This window comes from Mandrillus leucophaeus, unplaced genomic scaffold (assembly GCF_000951045.1).
Source record: "Mandrillus leucophaeus isolate KB7577 unplaced genomic scaffold, Mleu.le_1.0 Scaffold22, whole genome shotgun sequence".
NCBI classification, from domain to species: Eukaryota; Metazoa; Chordata; class Mammalia; order Primates; family Cercopithecidae; genus Mandrillus; species Mandrillus leucophaeus.
Genome location: NW_012102254.1, coordinates 4938262 through 4957958, shown reverse-complemented (window position 1 = coordinate 4957958; position 19697 = coordinate 4938262). Strand labels below are relative to the sequence as shown.

The 19697-nt window shown below is 39.1% G+C and overlaps 1 protein-coding gene across 3 annotated transcripts in view; it reads left to right on the top strand.

The window, feature by feature from the left end:
- The window catches only part of SACM1L (SAC1 suppressor of actin mutations 1-like (yeast)), a 55400-nt gene extending 36860 nt beyond the window's left edge, over positions 1 to 18540 (top strand). For all 3 annotated transcript variants that reach the window (XM_011981094.1, XM_011981093.1, XM_011981095.1), the window contains 9 exons: positions 4420 to 4499; positions 5195 to 5293; positions 8378 to 8516; positions 10736 to 10805; positions 10921 to 10993; positions 11717 to 11810; positions 11928 to 12020; positions 12736 to 12793; positions 16659 to 18540. In XM_011981094.1, coding sequence (XP_011836484.1) covers positions 4420 to 4499; positions 5195 to 5293; positions 8378 to 8516; positions 10736 to 10805; positions 10921 to 10993; positions 11717 to 11810; positions 11928 to 12020; positions 12736 to 12793; positions 16659 to 16795 — 843 coding nt within the window. In that variant the 3' untranslated portion in view covers positions 16796 to 18540. The remainder of the gene's footprint in view (positions 1 to 4419; positions 4500 to 5194; positions 5294 to 8377; positions 8517 to 10735; positions 10806 to 10920; positions 10994 to 11716; positions 11811 to 11927; positions 12021 to 12735; positions 12794 to 16658) is intronic.
- The last annotated feature ends 1157 nt before the right edge of the window (positions 18541 to 19697 follow it).

Below are 19697 nucleotides of genomic sequence, written 5' to 3'. Positions count from 1 at the left end.
TTTTATTTCTCAGAAATTGGTAGTAATGTCCACTGTCACTCCTGATTTTAGTAATTTGAGTCTTTTGTTTTGTTTTGGTCATTCTAGCTAAGAGTTTGTGAATTTTATTGATCTTTTCAAAGTTCAACTTTTAGTTTTATTGACTTTATTGTTTTTATATTTTCTATTTTATTTATCTCTAATTTTTATTATTTCCTCTGGTAGCTTTGGGTTTAGTTTGCTCTTCTTGTTCCTTAAAGTGTAAAATTAGGTTATTGCTTTGAGGTTTTCTTTTTTAATGTATGCATTTACAGCGAGAAATTTTCCTCAGCACTGTTTTTGCTTTATTTCATACATTTGGTATATTGTATTTTTGTTTTCATTTGTCTCAGGTATTTTCTAATTTCTCTTCCTGGGATTTTGTCTTTGAACCAGTGGTTCAGTATGTTGTTGGTTTTTCACGTTTGTGAAATTTCTAGTTTTCCTTCTATTCTTGATTTTTAGCTTTCTGTTGTGATCAGAATATATACTTAATGTGATTTGAATTTTTAAAAATGTGTTAAAACTTGTTTTGTGGCCTAGAGTATAGTTTGTCTTAGAGAATATTTCATGTGTACTTGTAAAAAATGTGTATTCTGCTGTTATTGGGTAGAGTAATATGTATGTGTCTGTTGGGTCTGATTGGCTTATGATGGTGTTTAATTTCTCTCTTTTATTCTGTATTTGCTTATTTGTCTCTGTTTAATTGTTCTATTGTTGAAAGTAGGGTACTGAAGTTTCCTTTTTTTTTTTTTTGGAGACAGTCTCTGTTGCCCAGGCTAGAGTACAGTGGCGCGATCTCGGCTCACGGCAAGTTCCACCTCCCGGATTCACGCCATTCTCCTGCCTCAGCCTCCTGAGTAACTGGGACTACAGGCACCCGCCACCACGCCCAGCTAATTTTTTGTATTTTCAGTAGACACAGGGCTTCACTATTTAGCCAGGATGGTCTCAATCTCCTGACCTTATGATCTGCCCGCCTCAGCCTCCCAGAGTGTTGGGCACCCAGCCCCTACTATTGTTATATAATTTTCTGTGTCTCCCTTCAGTTCTGTCAGTGTGCTTAGTTACATCTTCAGGCTGTCATGGTTTGTTGCATATGTGTTTATAATTGTATCTTCTTGGAAAATTGACCATTTAATCAGTAAACAATGTTCTTTTTTTGTCTTTTATAACAGTATTTCACTTAGAGTGTACCTTGTCTGATACTAGTGTAGTTATTCCAGCTCTTTTTTGATTACTGTTTGCACAAAATATGTTTTTTCATCCTTTCTCTTTCAACCTGTATGTGTCTTTAGGTAGGTCTAAAATGAATCTCTTAGAGACAGCATGTAGTTAGATCATATTTTTTTTCCATTTTGCCGGTCTACTTATTTTTATTGGAGAGTTAATCCATTTACATTTAAAGTAATTACTGATAAGGATTTACTTCTGCTCTTTTGTTATTTGTTTTCTGTGTGTCTTTTAGCTTTTCGTTTCTCATTTCCTCCATTACTGTCTCTTACTGTGCTTAGTTGATTTTTTTTGGTAGTGATATATTTTGATTACTTTCTCATTTTCATTTGTGTATATTCTATAGCTGTTTTCTTTGTGGTTACCATGAGGATTACATATAATATCCTAATGTTATAAGTATCTAATTTGAATTGATACCAGAAGCATACAAAAGCTGTACTCCTGTAAAGCCTTCTTGCTTCCTTTTTATGTTAACATTTCAGATTGCATCTTTATATATTGTGTTTCAGTAACATTATTATTTTTATGCAATTGGCTCTCATTTGTGTATGTATGTATTTATTTTTTAGAGAAAAGGTCTTGCTCTGTTGCCTAGGCTTGCATGCAGTGGCACGATCGTAGCTCTGTGTAATCTTGAACTCCTGGGCTGAAGGAATCCTCATACTTCAGCTTCCTCAGCAGCTAGGACTACAGGCGCATACCACCATGCTTGGCTAATTTTTTTGTGTTTTTATAGAGATGGGGGTCTCACTATATTGCCCAGGCTGGTCTTGAACTCCTGACCTCAAGCCATCCTCTTGCCTCAGCCTACCAAAGGGCTAGGATTACAGATGTGAGCCACCATTCTGGACTGCATTTGACTTTTAAATCCTGTAGAAATAAGAAGTGAAGTTACAGACCAGGATTTCAATAATACTGGCTTTTATATGTGCCCTTGTCTTTACCTTTTTGGATTTTTTTTTTTTTGAGATGGAGTCTCATTCTGTCACCCAGGCTGGAGTACAGTGGCACAATCTTGGCTCACTGCAACCTCTGCTTCATGGGTTCAAGCAATTCTCCTGCCTCAGCCTCCCGAGTAGCTGGGATTACAGGTGTGTGCCACCACACCCAGCTAATTTTTTTTATTTTTGGTATAGACAAGGTTTCACCATGTTGGCCAGGCTGGTCTCAAACTCCTGACCTCAAGTGATCTGCCCACCTCAGCCTCCCAAAGTGCTGGGATTATAGGCGTGAGCTACCACGTCCAGCCTGTTGGAAATTTTTATATCTCTCTATGGCTGCAAGTTACTGTGTAGCATACTTTCATTTCAACCTGAAGGACTCCCTTTAGCATTTCTTATAGATTGGGTTTAATGATAATAAACTACCTCGGGTTTTGTTTATCTATGAATGTCTTAATTTTTCCTTCATTTTTAATGGACGTTTTACCAGATACAGAATTCTTGGTTGATAGTTTTTCTTCTTCCAGCATTTAAAATATATGATCCCACTGTCTTCCAGCCTCCAAGATTTCTGATGAGAAATTGGCGGATAATCCCGTTGAGAATCTCTTGTGTGTGATGAGTCTCCTCTCTCTTGCTGCTTTTCAGGATTCTGTTTTTGTCTTTCAACTATGTGATTATAATGTTTTTGGTGTGGGTCTCCTTAGAGTTCAGAGCTTTGGTTTGTAGATTCATATGTTTCATCACATTTGGGAAGGTTTTGGCTATTTTTTTTTCTTCAAATCTCTCTCCACCTTTCTCTCTCTCTTCCTGGAATTCCCATAGTGCTAAATATTTTATTTCACTTTTTGTGCTCTTTTGCTGCAGAATTATTTTTTGGCTGCTTATAATAATTTTTCTATCTTTGTTGATATCCTCATTTTGTTTGTGTATTGTTTTCCTGATTTCTTTTAGTTCTTTGTCTGTGTTTCCCCTTAGCTCTTTGTTTTTAAGACAGTTGCTTTAAAGTATTTGTCTAATAAGTCTAGTCTAGTAAGTCTAGTCTTTATCTAATAAGCTAAGTCCTGTCTTGGCTTCCACAGGAACAATTTCTGTCAATTTCTTATGTTCCATTGAGTGAGCCATTTTTTTCTATTTATTTGTGTACCTGTGATTTTTTTTTAAATTGTATGTTTGATTATTATGATATCATAACTCTGGAAGTCAGAGTCTCCTTTTCCCCTAGGGTTTGCTGGGAGTTTTTTGTTTTATTTGATTGTTAAAGACTCTACTAATCCTTTTGTTTTTTCTTGAGACTTTTCGGAACTATTTTTGCCAAAACTGTTTCTTATTGTGTGTGTTCACTGAGGTCTGTTCCTTTTGCTTATGTTCAGCTGTTTTGACAAGTTTCATTGAATTCCAAGAACTGAAATAGACAGACAAAAAAGGAAAGCAAAAATGAGAGAACAACCCTGTCCCCCATTCTTTGCAGACTTGTTGTATGCTGGGACAGTCCTTTACTGATTAGCCAGGCTTGCTGTGAGCCTAGGGATCAGTCTATGGTGAAGGTTTAAGGTCTTCTCAGGACTCTTCTGAGCATGCATCTTGCCTGGTTGTGTGGGTGGCCTTCAAAACTCCTTCATGTACATGGCTGCTTTTGAAAGTCCTAATTTCCCAAAGAATATCACCCAGCTTCTTCTCCAGTCTTTAAATGGTCTATTATATGTTTCCATACAGGATATTTTGCCTCAGGCATCCATTGATTTATATTCCTCTTGTAGCTTTTACAAGCAGTGGTCACCACTTTTACTGCTGGTGTTCAGAGATATGTGGGACAGAGACCAGTTAGTCCTTCATGTTAGAACAGAGGTCCACAATTATTTGCAGATAAGGTCTGGTCTGCCTCCTCTAGTTTGATGAGGAGAACTAAGAACCAGGTTATTCCCATGTAAGACTAAGATTGTCACCACTCTAGGGAGGGGCTGGGTCAAGGACAAGTTAAATGCCACAAAACTTTCCCACCATTTTGAAAGTGACTTTTTCTTTATTGGGTGCTTGGGTAGGTTACTATAAAACCTTTGATCTTTTTTTAGAGCTCCTACAAAGTTGGCTCAGACAGCTTCTGGGATTTTTTTATGTTTCTGTGGGAGAATGAGAGCTTAGAGCTTCCTACTTTGTCCTTTTTCTGATGTCAATCTCTCCTTTGAAATTAACTGAAAACTATGGTGTTTGAAATTTTTTACAGATTAACCAGAAGGGCTCAGAGAAGCCACTTGAGCAGACATTTGCAACAATGGTGTCTTCTTTGGGAAGTGGAATGATGAGGTACCTCACTAGAAATCTGTTGCAGGTCTTTTCACATGAGATGTGCACTTACATATGTGCATGATTACATAGAGCTCACTAGACATATATTTCAGCTTGCATTTTTTTCAATAGATCAGAGCATGATATTTTGTTGGCTTGAAATTTCTGTAGCATTAAATTATGTTGCAGAATAACTTCTTTTCAGTCGAGTTTTGAGTTTAGTCTCTGATTCAAATTCCCTCATTGAGGCTTTGTGCCCCAGAGAGTTTCCATAGGTCATACTTGGCCACTAGAATTGTCTTGAGGACTTTGGACTAAGGCCTCTTTGCAGGGCATACCTGATTGCTGTACTTGAGCTTACTTCACTAAGCATTTGTTGTGTTTCTCCTCTACTCCTTGCTGAGGGCCCCCAGAAGAACATGTGAGGATAGACATATGCATGTATTTTGTATTTTCATGTATACATATATATATATATCTGCTCATATCATATATATATATTTTTTCCTCTGATAGGTGTGAGCATGAGAAGGGGAGTGTGTGTGTGCATGTAGTATATGTATAGTGATAAACCCAGAGTGAAGGAGGTTCTAGTGTTCCCAAGAAATATGTATGCACTGATATAAAGGGGAAAATCAGCTTATGAAGGTATTATTAATAGAAGGAAAATGAATGATCTCTGGTCGGTTTCTGAATATCTTTTCTTTTGGTAGATACATTGCCTTTGACTTCCATAAGGAATGTAAAAATATGAGATGGGATCGACTAAGTATTTTATTGGATCAGGTAGCAGAAATGCAAGATGAATTAAGGTAAGCTATATTATTTCCTTAAGGAGGCGGAGAGAAGAGGTATATATATCAGTCATATTTTATTATGCATCATCCAGCAGACTTATAAATATAGTTCACTGGATTGTCATTGCTTATCTATACTGTTTTATTATTTTTAATTTCTTTACTGGAAAGATGAGAGTTGGTGACTTCAAAATATTTTTAAATTCTTAAAAATGACCCAAGGCCAGGTATGTTCATATATTTATAAATTATCTACCACACATTTACAAATTTTTATATAATTGAACTTGGTTTACTAATATCTTATATTGTTGTTTCCACTAGACATTCTATCACAAGTATTTTGTTGTTACCTGTACAGTGTCTGTAATGATAGGGTTTAATGGCTTTTCTGTATTGTTTTGTCATAACGTAGTTCTAAAGAAGTGCTTTTCTTCACCCTGAGCACGTGGTTTATTTCCTTTCCTCTTTCTGTCATGAAAGATTGTGGTGCCATGAATCATTATACATATTTTACATCTGTTAAATTTTTTTATTTCTTTAAAAAATTCTTCAGAGTAGGATTGATGGATCAAAAGTCTGAATGTCTTTGCAGTACTATATTATCATACTGGTTCAGGTTTACCATACTCGGTGCGCGTCAGTCTTTACTGATTTAAAAGCCAGAAGTAGGAATCTGTAAACCATACTATCATTTTCTTCTGCCTATGTGTGATAGTTGTAAACCTGCCAACCCAAATGCACTTTTTAATTTGTTACACAATAATATAGTAAAACCTCTTTGATAGATATTTGCTCAGTTCTCAAAAATGTCTTTTTATATACATTAGGTAATCAACTACAGTTATTTAAATCTGCTTTTTCTCTGTGAGGTTTTGTCACGAACACAGAAGGGAAATTGACCTACTGTTGTTGGGCCATTAGAGAAAACATTGGCTGGGCCCGGCATGTTGTTGGAGGAGGTGGTTCCTTGGGTTCACCCATTAACTGCTGCCATGCAGGAGTGTAAGAAAGAAGGAGGGTTGACTCCAGAGTTTGTGTTCGTTGCCGTTCACCATGGTCCACAGGGAGAGCAGAGCTTTCACTGGTGACTCTCAGATGATCTCTTGAGACTTTTTTCTAGGGGTTTTTGGGGTAGTGGAAAGAATCTGGGCTTTGGAGTCCAACACACCTTGATTTGAATTTAAGTTTTTCTCTTAGTAGTAATATGACCCAGGGCCACTTAGTTACTATCTTCAGACTTTGGTTTCTTCATTCGTAAAGTAGAGATGATAACTTACTGTATAGTTTAAGCAATAATATTTATAACATATCTGGGATTTTATAAGTATTAATGGGGTACAAACACACATATACACCCTTGCACACATATGTATGTACACCAACTCTAAACGAACCTTACCAATTCTGCATGATCCATATGTAGATTTTTCATCCTAACACATTCTTCCAGGCTCTTGTTCCTGAGGTCATGATTTGTATTTAGCCCTTGATGAATCTGTTGCATTTTCTTCCTCCTCTTGGATTTTGGAAAATAATTTCAGTAGTTAATATTATCCAGTATTCATTGTATGCTGTGTTCCATACACTGTGCTAAGTACTTTATGTGCATTATGTGTTGTCTCATTCAAACCTTAGAGAAGCCTAATGGTGGTGCTGCTGTTACCTCCATTTTGTGGATGAATAAGCTTACTATTTAAAGTTCTACAGTTAGTAAGTTGCATATGATGCTAAAGCTAGCAAACAGATTGTTTGCTTCCTGAATCCATATTCTTAACCAGCACACTGTGTGTTGTCAGATTTTTGAATTCATAGAATTATCAAGGAGCTTGTTAAAGAAAACATGGGAACTGGTAACTGTGGTTGGTTGCAGTACAGAGATTTGGGTGTTTAAGGGGAGAAAGGGAAACTGATTTTTCAAATAATACCCAATTATACTTTATAAATCTTGTACTGTTTGCATGTATCACCCATTTAAGAATTTTTTTTTTTTTGGCTGGGGGCTGTGGCTCTCGCCTGTAATCCCAGCGCTTTGGGAACCCAAGGCAGACGGATCACCTGAGGTCAGGAGTTCAAGACCAGCCTGGCCAACATGGTGAAACCCCATCTGTACTAAAAATATAAAAATTAGCCGGGCATGGTGGTGGGTGCCTGTAATCACATCTACTCAGGAGGCCGAGGCAGGAGAATCACTTGAACCTGGAAGGCAGAAGTTGGAGTGAGCTGAGATCACACCACTGTGCTTCAGTCTGGGCAACAGAGGGAGATTCCATCTCAAAAAAAAAAAAAGAAGAATTTTTGAAAGTATTAAAAATTTTTTTTTTTTTTTTAAATTTAGATACAGAATATCACTCTGTTACCCAGGCTGGAGTGCAGTGGTGTGATCATAGTTCACTGCAGCCTTTAACCCTTGGGCTCAAGTGATCCTCCCACTTTAGCCTTCTGACTGTATACAGGTATGCACCACCATGCCTGGCTAAGTTTTTGTTCTTTTAGAGGCAGGGACTCGTTATGTTGCCCAGGCTGGTCTTGAACTCCTAAGCTCAAGTAATCCTTCCACCTCAGCCTCCCAAGTAGTTGGGATTACAGGCATGCGCCACCACGCCCAGCTAAAAGTATTTTTAATGCAAAATATTCAATCCTTGCCTCAGAGATTCTGATTCAGTTGATCTCAAGGCCAGGAATCTTTTTTCACAAGCAACCCAGAGGATTCTAAAGATAGTATATGAATCATAAAACCCTGATATCCAGGGATATAGTTGGAATAATAATGTTAGAGGAAACCCTCATCTGGCCTTGTGAAACATGATCGATTTGCACAACCACCTTTTTAATACTCTTAACTCTACTTTTAACATCTTTGGGGTGAGATGATCTCTAATCTTCAGCCATATTTTGGATGGGGGACTGTTTTGCCTCAGCCATTTAGACTTCTTTTTGGTCTAGGATGATCACATATGCCTGACTACACATTCCTATCTGACCTTTTAATTTACAGTTTTCAATAACGTCACTGAAATGAGACCCATGTTGTAAGAGTTAAGTCCTTAGTAAATCTGACCTCTTTGGTATGAGAGTGTTTATACAAATATGTTTTAGTTATTTTCTAGTGGACTCTGCTGGCCAGGTGGTGGCAAACCAGGAAGGCGTGTTCCGAAGCAATTGCATGGATTGTCTAGATAGAACCAATGTGATCCAGAGTTTGTTAGCTCGTCGTTCACTTCAGGCCCAACTTCAGGTGCGAATGCTTTTTTTTTTTTTTTCATTGAAAAACAACACAGCAGAAAATTAAACATCATCTTCAAAACCCAGTAACATAAAATATTCACATTGCCCCCACCCTAACCCAGCTCTTTTTATTTTTGTGTCTTGCCCATGGATGTCACATTTTCCATAACTATGGTCAGTCTATGTATGCACAGTTTTCACTTTTGCCATTTTCCCTTAGCATTTATGTAATCATAGTTTCTGATGGTTGTATTGTTGTGCTGTAATTTACTAAGCCATTCAGATTGCTACATTTTTAGTTTATAAATAACACTGTAGAGAATGCATCTGTATATGTTATTATTAACTGGAATTATTTCCTTCATGTAAATTCCTAGAAGTAGAATTACTGGGTTAAAGAGAGTACATATATTATTTTCCAAGAGGGTCATTCCAGTTTACACTGACACCAGCAATGAATAAGTAAATCCATTTCATTGAACTCTTTCCAGCATTTGATATTTTAATTTTAATTTTTTTTGTTTTTCCTTGAGACGGGGTCTGACTCTGTTGCCCAGGCTGGAGTGCAGTGGCGCAATCTCGGCTTGCTGCAACCGCTGCCTCCTGGGCTCAAACCATCATACCTACTCAGCCTCCCACAAAGCTGGGGCTACAAGCGTGTGTCACCACGCCTGGCTAATTTTTGTATTTTTTGTAGAAACAGAGTTTCACCATGTTGCCTAAGTTGGTCTCAAACCCCTGGGCTCAAGCCGTCTACCTGCCTCAGCTCCCAAAGTGCTGGGATTATAGGCTTGAGCCACTGTGTCTAGCCTCTTTTTTTTCTATTTCATTAGTACAAAAGTAGCACCTCAAGATTGTTTCTATTTATCTTTCTCTTATTACTAGCAAGGGATGTTGACTCCAAAGTAAAAAGTTTCTGACACAGCTTTGCTTTATCACTAGACTATGCTGATGAGAAAAATAGTTTTTTTCTTCTGTGTATATTTGGAATGAAAAAGACGTAGAGCCCCAATTTCTAAATCACATTGGCATTTGTTGTGAGGGGCAGACAAAATGCATACCATATGGTTTCCTGTTCAGGGAATTAGTAAGCATTCAACTTTATTTCTGACAATTGTATGATACTGAGAAAGAAATTATGGAGGTAAAATACCCCCTTCAGAATGAATGCTTCGTGAATCTTGAAGTTGCACCTGCTAGAGGAGTGCTGTCCCTGTTGGAATAGTCTGTAGTTTGTATTGTGCTATGTCCTCGTCTGTTGGAAGGTCTTCTGAGTGTATTTTTTAATAGAAACAATATTAGGAATGGTTTGGTTCCATGGCTGATTAACCAAAACTTACTTGACTAGGTTCTGCAATCCATATTTTACAATTTTACATGCTATATATAGTATTATGAAACTTAACCAACCTTCAGAGAGTGGGGGCAGGAGCCTCGCCAGCAGCTTTGCCTGCTAGTGTAGGGGCTGTCTACTTGTGCCTCTCCACGTCCGCCAGTGAAGGCAGAGTTCTTACCCAGCTAAAGGTCACCAAGGTGGCTCCTGTGCTGTGTCTGAGGGTGGGAATAACTCCTTCTGAGGTGGAGATGAGGTGTCATCTGAGGTAAGCAATGAAGATGGTGGTTCTCAGAGGTGATGGTCTGAGACAAGGTAGGGACCCCTCATCTGTAGTTCGTGGTCTCCAAAGGGGAGTCCGTAGAAGGGATTCAGGGGGCCCAGCAACCCCGGGATATTCTTTGTGAAGGTCTGTGTGTGTGTGTATTTTTGGGGAGGTAGATTAGGTGGCATTCATCAGATTCTCAAAAGTCCCTGGGACAGAGGGTAAGGTTGGGGTGACTCAGGGGTGAAGAAGTTGAAGGATGATACATATGAGGGGATCTCAAGGGGGTAGAAGCAGTGGAAGATTAGGGGTGAGAGGGAGGAAGTAGCGGCTGGAATCCTACAGCTGCTTTCACTCTCCCTCCTGACACACTCTCTGAATATAGTCCTGCTGCTGTCCCTCAAGGGAGTGCGGGAGCTGCAAGGCAAAGGTGCCCTCAGGAGAGGCTTTGCAGTCTGCCCTGGGCAGGAGACGGCTGCTGCAAGCTGGGGCTCCCTGTAGACAACAGACACTTCTGGCCTGCATCCAGCAACCAGGAACCATGAGATACAATTTGGGGACTGCTTTTTCTTCCTAAATCATGTCTGCTAAAATCTATTACACATAAATCTGGGTGTGGTTTTTATTCCAGAGACTAGGAGTTTTGCATGTGGGACAAAAGCTTGAAGAACAAGATGAATTTGAGAAGATTTACAAAAATGGTAGGTCATTTCTTTAATATAGACAAAGTTGCTCAAATTTTGAAATAAATTAATATTCTGGATTTAGAACTTTGTCATCTTAATCGTTATCAGCTGTTTTCACTTTTTTCTACAGCCTGGGCTGACAACGCAAATGCCTGTGCCAAGCAATATGCGGGAACTGGTGCCTTGAAGACTGACTTTACCAGGCAAGCCGTGCTTTTAAAATAGCGTTCCACATCAGTAGTTCACAGTCCTGGAGCTTTTAAAAATCACCTGGGCAGCTCTCAGACAACAGCAGCAACAGCAGCAAATCTCCAGTGTCTGGGCTTCACTTGAGACCTGTGGAGTCAGGATTTCTGGGAGATGAGGCCCAGGTTCTGGTGTGTTCTTAGCCACCCTGGGAGATTCTGATGCTTGGGGAGGGGTGAGAGCCACCGCTCCACAGTGCTTCTCAGACCTTACTGTGTACCTGAAGCACCAGTCTTGAGATGTGCCTCTAAAAAGCACCCAGGTGATGCTGATGCTGCTTTCAAAGACCACACTGAGTAATGAGGAATTAGAACATTTTGAATGTATTATGCATGCGGTGGCTCTTTTTCTGCTGTGTGGATTCCCTGGGAGCAGAATAAGATTTCTAGTCTGTGCTTTGCTGTGTCCTACCACTTAACCTGGGCTATGTATTTCTCTTCATATTTCTCGTCTTTGCAACTGGAATTAGTGTGTTTCTTTGTGCCTCCTTTGGTAATATTTTAGAAAGAAAATAGGTATTTCTTGGACCTGCAAGTGATTTCTTTTGTGAAGTATCTATATCTTCAGCGATAGTTTTTAAAATCTGTCACTCATTTCTATACCTTATGCTTATTGACCATAAAACAGTGTGAGAATTCAGTGTACAAACCTGTAACTTAAAATTTAACCTCTTTAACCAGAACTGGAAAGAGAACTCATTTGGGACTTATAATGGATGGCTGGAACTCAATGATACGATATTATAAGAACAACTTTTCCGATGGATTTAGACAAGTAAGTTTGTATTTGATGCTTTCCTGGCATTAGGTGGTTGTCTCTTTGCATCGTTCATCACTAATGTTATCTCACACTGAGTTTGGTGAGTTACTAATTTCTTCCTTTCTGTTCTAGGATTCCATTGACTTATTTCTTGGAAACTATTCAGTGGATGAATTAGAATCTCATAGTCCTTTAAGTGTTCCAAGGGATTGGAAATTCCTGGCTGTAAGAAACCATTTTGTATTTTTCAAGTTTTTAAAAGCATTGTGTCTGAAGGTATAGATGGTTTCAGTCTCCTTAATTTAAAACGTTATATGTTGTTTATATTTCATTACATGAAATATAAATACTTAAGTTTTCCAAAGAGATCAGGCTGAGGAGTACAGTAACTGTGGAGCATTTGTTTTCTTTTCCTCAGAGTGTCTCACACATGCTTTTCGTGTGATGTCACATAAGCAAAGGGAAAGTGGAAGGTTTCTCATTTCAGGAAAACTTCAGTTCTTTTACCTTGAGGGAATTGCCAGAGACAAACTTGTTACATGGAAGGCAAGGTTTATTTTTGATGCTTCTCTCCTTTTTGACTTCTCCGTTCACCAGACTCTGCAAGAGCCTCTCTGGATTTTCTTTCCAGTGGATCAAGTGCCCTGGAATGGAAGGGAGACCTAGTGTTCTAGGTTCTCATCTGGGCATCCTCCTTCCATTTAGCACTCTTTGGCTTGGAGCAAAAGCATGCTTCTTCCGATCTTACCACTTTCCCCATCTAAAGTCTAGGGCAGTTGTGATTGAACCCATAAATAATAATGTTTTGTTGACAAAAGATACTGTGTGTATTAGTTGACAGACGAGGTTTTTTCTTTTCCCAAGCAATGCATGCACAACTGATTTTGCAGCCATTGGTTAGCATTCTTAAATGATTATCTCTTTCTGTTGTCTTTTCCAGTTGCCTATTATCATGGTTGTTGCCTTTTCAATGTGCATTATCTGTTTGCTGATGGCTGGTAAGTCAGCTCCACACATTCTTCCATTTGTTTCTTAGTTAGAATGTTGACCTTTCTTTTACAACATCTTAAGTTTTTGAGTTCACTGAACACTTGATGTTTCCCTATTAAATTTAATGGGTAAAGTGGAGTAGATGAAATTAGTCATTAGATGTGACAGGAAGAAAAATAACATACCTAGTAGTTTGATGGGTTTTTTTTAAACCTCAGATTTCAAAAACATGTTTTTCTTATTACTGTGAACCAATAAGTATCTGAGACAGGTCTCAGTTCAGAGGCTTAAGTTACCAAGGTTGAGAACCTGCCCAGGAAAAAGAGACACAAGCTACGGTAGGATCAGTATCTTGTGCTTTTTCCAAAGAGGGTTTTGAGGACTTCAGTATTAAATGGTGAAACGGTGTACAGGAGGGGAAGGAGGAATGGAAACAAAAGGGGAGGGTAGGTAGTGAGATAAGTCGTCACATTCTTGTGAGGCTTTGATTAGCACTCACTGAATCCACATTACATGTGAAAGGAGAGGGTAGAGGAACAGTCAATTATGCATTCATCTCCCGCTCAGTAAATCTGTGTTTTATGTAAGACAAAGTAAATGTAGAGTAGAGGGAGAAGTCAAATCTGCATTTGTTTTGGGGTGGGCGGAGGAATGATTTTCTAGTCTTTGTCCCTTACCTGTGAAAATAAACTGTTAATTTACAATGTCAGGGTGAGGGAGATTCGACAGGACTGTCTTTTAGGGTAAAGATTTTGGGGCCCACATGGAATTTGCTTGTGACAGTTTGTGAGGGTGGCCCTCTGGGAGGATATGTGGCCAACTATCTTTGCAGCTGTCTACTTAGGAACAAAAGGAGGGTAGTTTTGTGAGACTCAGTTCCCAAGTTTAACTTTTCTCTTTGGCATAGTAAATTTGGAGTCCTGAGATTTTATTTTCCTTTCACATTACCAAAGTAATACATAGTAATTATAGAAAACACACGTAGGCAGAAAAGGAGAAAATATTATTTATCATCATACCTTTGAGAGAGAAGCTCACCACTCTTAACATTTTGATGTTTTAATATTTATAAGTGTCTCTGATTTTTTTCAGAGGTGAGATACATATTTTCATTATCTGCTTTTTTTCACTGAGCAGTATGTTTTCCCATGTTCTTAATTGCTAATGGCTGCAAAGTATTCCATTTATAGAATGTATAGTCTAACCAACTCAAATAAATGTTAATGGATTAAGATATTACTTATCATTAAATTTTAATAGGTTGAGAGTAAAATTGCCTGAGAACCTGAGTGGACAAGGTCTTTACTGGTTTTCTTTTTTCTCCTAATATTTTGCTATGTTACTGAGTTAATAAAGCATTTAAGATTAAAGTGTGAAGAATGTATTCTTTATTCTCCTTTGAGTAATGTCCTGTATTTTGGAGGTTTAAGTCTGAGACTTGGTGTATTGTACCTTGGAGGTGCAATCCTAGTCACTCTGAAAGAAAAGGCACCTTCCAGCCTTCATCCTCTATCCTGAATTCATTGAGCCAACCTCTTCTTGCCTGTCTGAATTCCACCATCCTCAGGGCACCATTCATACGCTCCCCTCTCACAGAGTGTCTCTCCCACACGGAAGTCTTCACCTTCTATCTGAATTTCCACAGCACTCCTGGTCCTCTCTCCCAGCACTTTCCTCTTTTAACCTCCTTAATACATAGGGAGTTATTTTTCAGAGGTAGTATACCTCTTTGGTGTACCTGACATACCCAGTGTGTATTTGTTTTTGGATGGTAATGATTTGCATACTTGTTTGTCTTTTTCACTGGATCGGCAACTTTTTGAGGGTCTGTGTCTTACTCATTGCTTTGTCCAGGATATAGTAAACCCTCAGTAAATGTTTGCTGAATTAAGGACTCTTACTCCACCACCACCACTAATTCTGTCACCTTTTTGATAGGGAGGCTCAGTTACCTGTTCGTCTCGGTATTCCGCTCAGTGCTCAGCCCTGTAGACAGTTGTGATGTAGTTTTGACTAAATGCTGAAATGTTGAGTAGGGGGAAAGAGCCATCTTACTATTATTATAGTTAGCAAAATTTTTCTGTAAAGAGCAGGTAGTAAATATTTTTGCCTTTATGGATGGTGTGTGGTCTCTGCTGCACATTCTTTGTTTTTGTGTTTATAACCATTTAAAAATGTAAAAACCATTCTTACCTTACAATACAAAAACAGGTTGAGACATAGGCATTGCCCGGGACGTGACTGCGGGTTTTGGGGCAGGAAGGAAGAGGCAGCATGTGCAGGTTCCTCAGCGGCCAGCCCTGCTCTCATTTCCTCTCTAGATCCTCTGCCTTCCTTCCTGAAAACATACCCAGTGGATGCCATTTTTGGGGAGCCACTGTACTGTTAAATTAGTTAATTTTGTTGTTCTGACTATACCCACATTTACCTAAAGAACCTCTGGAGAGGCAGGAAAGTCAAGACCAAGGGCTCTGCCTGAATAAAACGGGTGATTCCTTTAGGGTGTGTCCAGCAGAGTGGCCAATAAGGAACTGCCCTTTTTTTGTCCAAGAAGAATTTTAAAACTCAGAGCCATGAAAATTAGCAGTTATGCAAATTCAAGTATATTTTGCATAAAAAGAGATTGGATGCTGTGGATAGTAACATCTCATGTCAGTTAATTGTTATAACGAACTTTGTGACATTTGGGTGTGGCGATACCTGATTTCTAGCTCCTGCTGTGGTTTTCAAAGAGAATAGAAAACATGTAGCATGATCTCTGAGGGCTTGTTAGGAAAGAGTCTGGAGACTGGTTTCTTCCCTGGTGTGCTGTCTCACTGGCCGTTATTCCCTGTATGTGTTTCTCTGTCTGCAGATGAGGCCAGTACTGTTGCAGAGAGAGAAGCTATTCTTTAGGTTCAGCTATTCAAGGAGTAAAACAAAGTAGATCTTTGCCCATTGGCCTGCTGCTAACCTTTATGAACTTTGGAAAATGCGTATCAGCAGAGTTGGGCTAAATATGTCATTCAAATATGTTATTGGCTGGGTGCTGTGGTGTGTGCCTATAGTCCCAGCTACTCAGGAGGCTGAAACGGGAGGATCAGTTGAGCCCAGGAGTTCTGGTCTGTAGTGTGCTATGCTGATCGGATGTCCGCACTAAGTTCAGCATCAATATGGTGACCTCTTTGAGCAGGAGATCACCAGGTTGCCTAAGGAATGGTGAACCAGTACAGGTCGGAAACAGCAGGACAAAACTTACGTGCTGATCAGTAGTGGAATCGTGCTTGTGAATAGCCACTGCACCGTAGCCTGGGCAACACAGCAAGACCCCGTCTCTAAAGCAAATGTTACTGACTTTTGCTTTATATATTTATGTATGTGCAAAAATACCCTACAAAATATATATAACTTCAGAAAAGTTTTGGATAACTTATGTTTGGTATTCATAACTTATGAATATTAAATTTTTTTGTGCAGGTATTTTGATAATAGCTCATATCTGTTACAGAACTATAAATTAAACAATAGTTTTTTGTATTATTAAAATATACTAAAAGTGATTATTATTTGTATAATATATGAAATCGTTTAGTCCAGTGGTTCTCAAAGTGTAGCCTCTTGATCGGTAGCATCAGCATCACCTGGGAACTAGGAACTTGCTGGAATGCAGATTCTTGGGGCTCAACAGTTGATGCTTTATCAAGCCCTGCAGAAGATTCTGGTACTAGCCAGGGTTTGAGAACCACCGGTTTAAACCTTAATTAAGAGGTTCTTATATTTTTGCTGTGAATGTGCTAGTAAACTTTAATGTTGCCAAAATATGCTAAACAGCTGAAAACCGGGTCTGATATCAACAAATGCCTTATTTAGCTTTTTGTTTCTTAATATCAACAGGTGACACTTGGACAGAAACACTGGCCTATGTGCTCTTCTGGGGAGTTGCAAGCATTGGAACATTTTTTATCATTCTTTACAATGGCAAAGATTTTGTTGATGCTCCCAGACTGGTCCAGAAGGAAAAGATAGACTGAATTTGTATTTGTGGAAAGCGGCTTGGCTTGGAAGATTCCATTGTGCAGAACTGGAGTCTTTACTGACCCGCTTTCCACATCAGCCCAAGGTCTTTTTAATGCCTTTATCCAAAAGCACATCTTGTGCTCCGTGCAGGATGATGACAGAATTGATCTGATGTTACTGCCTTGATGGTCTCTTTGCTATTGGGACAGTTAGATTTATAATTTGAAGCTATTCTGTAATTAAAATACAACCTGAATTCAGCTTGCAGAATGGCAGCTGAATCTGTTCATTGGATTCTATTGATTGTCAGTTTAATCAGCTGTTGCAGAATAAGTAATATATTTTAAAAACCTAGCTCCTTTCATTATTTAAAACAGTAAAATTATTTTTGTAGCTCAGTTTCATTATTGTCCTTGTAGAAGCAGTCACTGTTAGCAGGCATACTTCTCCACACATCTTTGGACTTTTCTTAAAAGTTCAGTAATAAGCTAACTGTGTTTATAAAATGTAAGTCTCTTACAGACATCAAGTAGTTTGATGAGACAGTCTGTGACTTCATGATAGGAAAGAGGAGGGGATGTGGTCTGGGATTCTTTTAAAGTCTCTGGTGGGCTGCCTCATGACTTTAATCAGCTTGAGCTGCCAGTGCACCAGCAGTTTAGATGTGATGAGAGAATTCAGATATACTTTATCTTTTTAAAAAAGTGTAAATAAAATCAAAGAATGTAAAGTCTATCTCTTATGCTAGAGGTCCAAAGCCACCTCTGTTTTAAAGATTTCCCCGGTGTGGAAGATGCCCATGACTGGTCAGCTACTTCCTCCTGTACATTTTGGTTTCTTTGAGGGTCAGTCATTGAGACATGCAGGCCTCTGAGAGGGTCTTGTTCTAGATTTCATATTGCACTTGGGGGGCAACAGCTGCTTTTCCACGCATGGTACTCTTGATGCTTTTCACTCTGTCAAGGATTTTGTTGGCTGTCAATAAATGTGTCTAAAACTTAGTGCTTCCAGGTAGTTATAGTTCTCCAAATCAAGGACCAACTTAAACATTAATTTATGTGCAAAAACAAACCTGAAAAATATGCTTCGGAAACTGTGCATAGTTCTAATTGTAAGTCAGATTGTATATTCAAATTGTAATTAAGAGATTTAAATACTAGAACAGTATGTAAGGTAGTATAATTACCACTATTTTAAAACAATTCAATTAAACACTGCTACAATATTTCAGTGTTGTGCTTGAAAATATGTACAGTTTTTTTCCAATATTAATACCTTATGTTGTCCTTAAATATTTCTAAAAGCGCCTTTATTTCAGCATTACCTTTTTTTCATCATTATCTTTTGTAAAACATTGATACAAGTTGTTACTTTTAGAAACTCTAAAGGAAATAATAGCTGGAAAACCCTTTGTAGCTTAAAATCAGTCATTAAACTCACAATAGGGTAAGTAAATATAGCCACCTGTTAACATGTAAATAAGCATAATGTGTTCCAAAGATGAAATATTGAAACTTAGTTCATGTCTGCTGTAAAATATTATTTAAATGCTGCTGGGCATTTCACTTAAAGAACTTAATGTCAACAACTACAACAAAGACCAAATCTGAGCTGCTAATGTGGCTGCTTTGTAGGGAATGGACTAATCAGTGTGTTAGATCTTAAGGTATCAGTATTTCAGAATCCTGCGACGATTTTATTTCTAAATTCATGTACTGTATGTCCATAAGTGAAAATAAAATGTCATATTCTTTTCTAACTACTGTTGGTATCATTCATGTACTTTGAAAGTGCTGTTTTTCTTTTTGATCTTAGAATATTAAAAATCATGCAGAGTGATACAGTTTGGCTCTGTGTCCCCACCCACCCAAATCTCATCTTAAATTGTACCTGGTGGGAAGTAGTTGGATCATGGGGGATGGTTTCCCCCATGCCATTCTCATCAGTTCTCACGAGGTCTGATGATTTAAAAGTTTTTGGCATTTACCCCCTCGCTCGCTCGCTCTCCTGCCACCATGTAAGACGTGCTTTGCTTCCCCTTCACCTTCTGCCATGATGGTAAGTTTTGTGAGGCCTCCCCAGCCATGCAGAACTGTGAGTCAAACCTCTTTTCTTTATATGTTACCCAATCTCAGGTAGTTCTTTACAGCAGTGTGAAAACAAACTAATACACAAAGCAGTGCATGATCATCATAGAAAAATTGGAGTAAGCAAGAAAATCAGTAGCTTCTGCAATCTTGCTTTCCAGTTATGATCACTTAAGAAATTTTGTATCTCCTTATAGTTATTTTTTTTAGTTACAGAGAAACCCAGGGAAATACTTAAGTGTAATGTCTATAAAAAGGTGTCCCCCATCTTCAAATTGTAATTTGTTTTTCAAAATGCTATGAATCCCAGCTGATGTGGGAAAATATTGCTTGTTAGAAAATGACACCTCCACAGGAAGGTGTCAGTATGAGGGAAATAGTGATGTGAACACATTGGTACCTAGTGATGGCAGCAGTGGGCTGTCTGAAGTGGCTGCTGCCATTGTGCCGGCCTTGGCAGGGAGATGTGAGTGGTGACGGCAGGAGGGGCTGCAGGGGCAGCAGTAGTGATGGTGAGACCCCTGTGCCTCATGTTCCCTGTGCCCTGTGTCCCTGCGGCAGCCGACTGCACTGCCCCCACCCCTGTATGGCTGAGTGGGTCCTGCCTCCAGGCCTGGAGCCACCACTGCTCTGGACCCTGATCCACGTTACCACCACTGTTGCTTGCTGTTGCCGGGATGGCTTGGGGAGGAGGTGTACAGTCCCCGGAGCTTGCCGCAGGGATCCCCCTGGAACCTGTCCGCCTGGGGGCTGCCGCAGTGGGGCCAGGCTGAGTTGCCTGCCGATGGGGGAGCAGCGTAGTTGTGTATGAAGGAGCAGGCAGAGAGGG